General features: G+C 48.1%; 1 protein-coding gene across 1 annotated transcript in view; it reads left to right on the forward strand.

The window, feature by feature from the left end:
* cntnap2a (contactin associated protein 2a) overlaps positions 1-3,670 on the forward strand; it is a gene marked incomplete at both ends in the record, with an annotated part of 398,026 nt that extends 394,356 nt beyond the window's left edge. The window contains 3 exons of the mRNA XM_080020721.1: positions 536-820; positions 2,817-2,888; positions 3,471-3,670. Of these exons, the coding sequence (XP_079876847.1) occupies positions 536-820; positions 2,817-2,888; positions 3,471-3,670 (557 nt within the window). The remainder of the gene's footprint in view (positions 1-535; positions 821-2,816; positions 2,889-3,470) is intronic.
* Between the last annotated feature and the right edge of the window lie 745 nt (positions 3,671-4,415).

Consider the following 4,415-nt stretch of genomic DNA (forward strand, 5'->3'; position numbering starts at 1 on the left):
GCAACGCAGAAAGAAAAAGCTGGTGAGAAACTGTGCTTTTCATCACATTTTTCAGGGTTTGTCTGATTTTGCTTCCACAAATCAGATCTTTTGGCTACATCTGTGCTAACTTAATAGACTAGAAACAGGAAGTAGCATTGCTTCTTACCAACGACCTACTGAAAACCAATGCTACACTTTGGATTTACTGTGGCAATTGCCAAAATTTGTTCTCAAACAAATTCACTGTTATTCAAAAGATGTTGAACTGCATTTGAGCATAGTGTGGAGCTGCAGTAGATTGGTAAGTTCCTAAGTAGCAAATCATTGGTTGCGCTATGAACAGCTATAAATTATGGGAACGGTTGGGAGCCGACATTTCAGTAAGGCCTGTCTTGAGAAATTGCAAACCTATCCTTTAATATCACTGTAAATCCCCACTTGTAAATCCCCACCTGCAATATTTATGCATAATAGTCGTATATAACAACAAAGTGGATTATTCTTCAAAATACATAAATATACCTCTTTCCCACCCCGTCTCCTCCCCATACAGAGACCGGTCACGTAGACCAAGAGCTTATCGAGCGTTACAACACTCCGGGCTTCGTGGGGTGCCTCTCAAGGGTGCAGTTCAACGGCGTAGCGCCCCTCAAGCACGCCCTGAGGAGTCCTGCAGGAGCCCCCGCCGCGCCCACGCAGGAGGACCAACGGACGGACAGACAGCCCGCAGCGCCTGCGTCCTACCAGGGGAAACTCGTGGAGTCCAACTGTGGAGCGTCGCCCCTCACCCTTCCACCCATGTCAGCCGCCACAGATCCCTGGCATCTGGACAACACAGGTAAGATGGATGGATAGGTGGATGGATGGATGGATGGATGGATGGGTGGATGGAGATTCTTTATAGACTCTATAGACTTATATGAAACATGAGAGACCTCGCTTTTGCAGAAAACCTTCTTCCTCCATGCCACCCTGTCAGTTCCCATCCAAGTGTACAGTATCAACATCACATAGCCTTTCCATATATGGGGCAGCAGTAGCTCCGGGGATAGAGTGGTCGTATGGCAAATGGAGGGTTGGTGGTTCAAATCTCGGCTCATCCTGTCTAATTTGCCTCGGTGTCCTTGAGCAAGACACCAAGCCCCCGACGAGCTGGTTGTCTCCTTGCATGGCCCGAGGCTGCCATGAATGTGAGGCCTGGAACATGTAAAGAGCCTCAAGTGGCCTGAGCAGCAAGAAAAGCACTATATAGATGCAGTCCATTTACCAGCATCTGTTGACGTTCTATAACATCGCCTCCTGTGTTCGTCATTCTCGACTGCGGCCTTGAGGTTTTGACGAAACGTTTTCCTTTTGAGCGCTCTCTCTTACGCACTCGCTATTTCTCTCCTTTCCCTCACTGAGCGTCCTTGGTTTGTCCGCTTTATTTTTATTTTTTTGCTTTTTTTCTTTCAAACAACATTCCCTCTCGGCTCCAGCGACATGTCACAGAGACCACCGCCGGTCTCATTTGTGAAAAGACTAAAAGGAAAGATCATTTTGTGGACGACGCTGTTGGCTGGCCCTCGCTTTGTTTTAGTTGTACTCGCCGTAAGTTTGAGTCGGTTTGGTTTCGCTGGTGGGCGGGTGGAGCTGTTGTATTTGGTGAGAGGAATGTGTAACTGATCACCCCAAGTGATTGAAAGTCAGTCGTCTACAATTATTCACATTTATTTCAAATCTGGTGATCCTTTCTGAACCATGTTGACTGTCTCATAAACAAGCCCCTCCCACGACTCTGAGCCTTATTTGCCCCCCACCTTTAAATATCAAATGACCTCACACGCCCCGTGTTCGGCGTTCAGGGAGATCGGTCTTCCTGATGTGGCGGCTTTGCGAGTGTTCGGCCCCGACTGTCCCTCTGGGAGCGCTGGGCTTTTCCGAGACCGATCGGGTCCATTGATCTGACTCGGCTCTCCGGCGGGCAACACACCACGGGCCTCGGCCAATCGATCGATTGGCTGAATCATCTGTTGTCTCGTATTTTTCCGTTCCCCTCCGGCCCTCCGTCCCTCCCCTACTTCCCAGTCCTCGGCTCCCCACCGCATCTTCTCTCTGCCCACATCTCCTCTGCCCTTCCCTCTCATCCCCCATCCCCTCCTTCTCAGCCCTCCACCTGCCTCTATTCTCGACTCTCTCCCCCCATCGGTGGATTTTTGGACATTGTATGCATCACAACGATTGCTCTCCTCCTCTTCTCCTTCCTTTCTTCCTCCCTCAATTTTTTTTATCCTCTTCTCTCCCTCTCTCCTTTTTTTCTCGCTCATGTTCTCTATTTTCCCCGGGGGAGCGCTGCGTAATGCAGTCCGCAGCAAAAAATAGCAGCTGGCTCATACCAGGGAACTTCTATGTGGTGTGTGCGTTAGTGTTATTTATTGTTAAGAAAAGCAAACGCCAAGTGAAACAAAGCAAGGGGGGGTGGGGGGCTATTAGTCGAAGCCTCTGCATGATCATCCTCTTCCATTCCTTCTCTACTCGTTTACCTTGCAGATCTGTCCATCTTCAGACTCCAAGAGCCAATCAGAGAGAGGGACGCTGACCGAGATTCATCGCCGCGTCGGGTCTGACAGAGCGTCTCAGCCGGCCGCGGCTCTTTAATGAAACACATCGCTCTCCTCTTTCCCAAAGGAACGTCCTGCTGCAGCGGGCTATCGACCCCTCCAGTTGACTGACTGGCCGGACGCGTGCGTGTCTATGCACGCACGTCGGTTTGGACAGCGGCTTAAATGTGCGACTGCATATCGACTGCATTTCCTTGATGTCTCTTTTGCCTTTCTCTCTTGCTGTGTGTTCAGATGCAGAGTTCCCGTTCAATGAGGAGAGGGTCATACCCGATGGAGTCAACAGGAACTCCGCCATCATTGGAGGTCATTGGAGCTTTTTTTTTATCTTATATTATATATATATGTTTGTGTGTGTGTGTGTGTATGTGTGTGTGTGTGCGTTTCTGCTACACCTAAGCACTGATTTGACTGGGTTTGCTAATGATCAAATCAGGATGGACTTTGACGTTTTGCACCGCGACATTCGTCTAAAATGACGTATCCGAAATGATTCAGTAGAATATCCACCTCTGAAAGGCCTATATGCATGGCTCTGGCTTCCTGTGATAGCTGAGAACTAAGTCCATCCATTGTCAGTAAACAGTAACACAATGTCCATTCCTGTGTAAATGAAGATAGAACAAAGCAAAAATTCATATTTTCACCCTGGCCTAGGATGTAGTCTGAATAAAAAAAAACAAACATAAAAAACATTAAAACTTAGATCCCATGGGCAATGATGCACTCAATTTGCCTACTCCTTGACTACAACTGTACCAAATTCCATGACAATAAACCAGGTCAGTTTCCCCTCTCAGACCAAAATTGTCTCGGCGCCTGATTGCAAGTCCGTAAACGTCGTGCAGCAAACACGGCTGTTTCTCAAGCGGCCTCTGTCCCGCGCAGGCATCATCGCCGTGGTGATCTTCACCATCCTGTGCACCCTGGTGTTCCTGATCCGCTACATGTTCCGCCACAAGGGCACCTACCACACCAACGAGGCCAAGGGGAGCGGAGAGTCCGGCGGCGAGTCGGCGGACACGGCCATCATGGGCACGGACAACCCGGAGACCATCGACGAGTCGAAGAAGGAGTGGTTCATCTAACGGCGGGGTCTGGGAGGGGAGGAGAATGGAGAGAGAAAAGAGGGAGAAAGGGAATGAGTGGCCACACTGCTTAATGTGTGGGGGAGAAGGAGATTCGGAGCAGATGGAGAGGTTGAATGCGATGACCTTTTGGCGGTAAGAGAGTCATCCATGAGGACAATGATCTCCCGGGGTGGGGGTGGGTGTGGGTGTGTGTGTGTGGGGGTACAATGGAAGGACGTGTACAGAAATCTGCTTCGTTCTTGCTTTTTTTTTCTTTTCTTTAAAAATAACAGGACTATATGAAGGAGAAGGGGACGGTCATCGAGAGGGAACCCCGCGGAAAAAAAGACACTTTACATGTACATACCGACCAGCTCGTCCTTCTTTGTATTGTGCTTGGGAGTTTTCAGGAGTCCTTTGAATACTGTATAAATATAACGACTGGGTCGTGTGCTAGCACAGATTTATTGCCAATCTCTATTTCTTTTTCTTTTTTTTTTTTTTTTCTTGTATTCAAAGAAAAAAAATCATCAAATATCCAAACCCATTAAATAAAAAAAAAACACCGTACAACTTCTGCCGACCCACATGTCCGCTGGTCGCAGCTAGAGTTCTGATGCCACTCACAGCGTGGTAAAATACCGATTTCAATATGGATGCCGTAAGTTGCGCTGTAAATACAATATCTTGTGTTTTTTTTTCTGTTCCTTAAAGTTCTATTCAGAGATCTAGGTCCTCTACATTAATACAAATGAGAATGTTC

Source organism: Zeus faber, assembly GCF_960531495.2.
Source record: "Zeus faber genome assembly, chromosome: 19".
In the NCBI taxonomy this organism is placed as follows: Eukaryota; Metazoa; Chordata; class Actinopteri; order Zeiformes; family Zeidae; genus Zeus; species Zeus faber.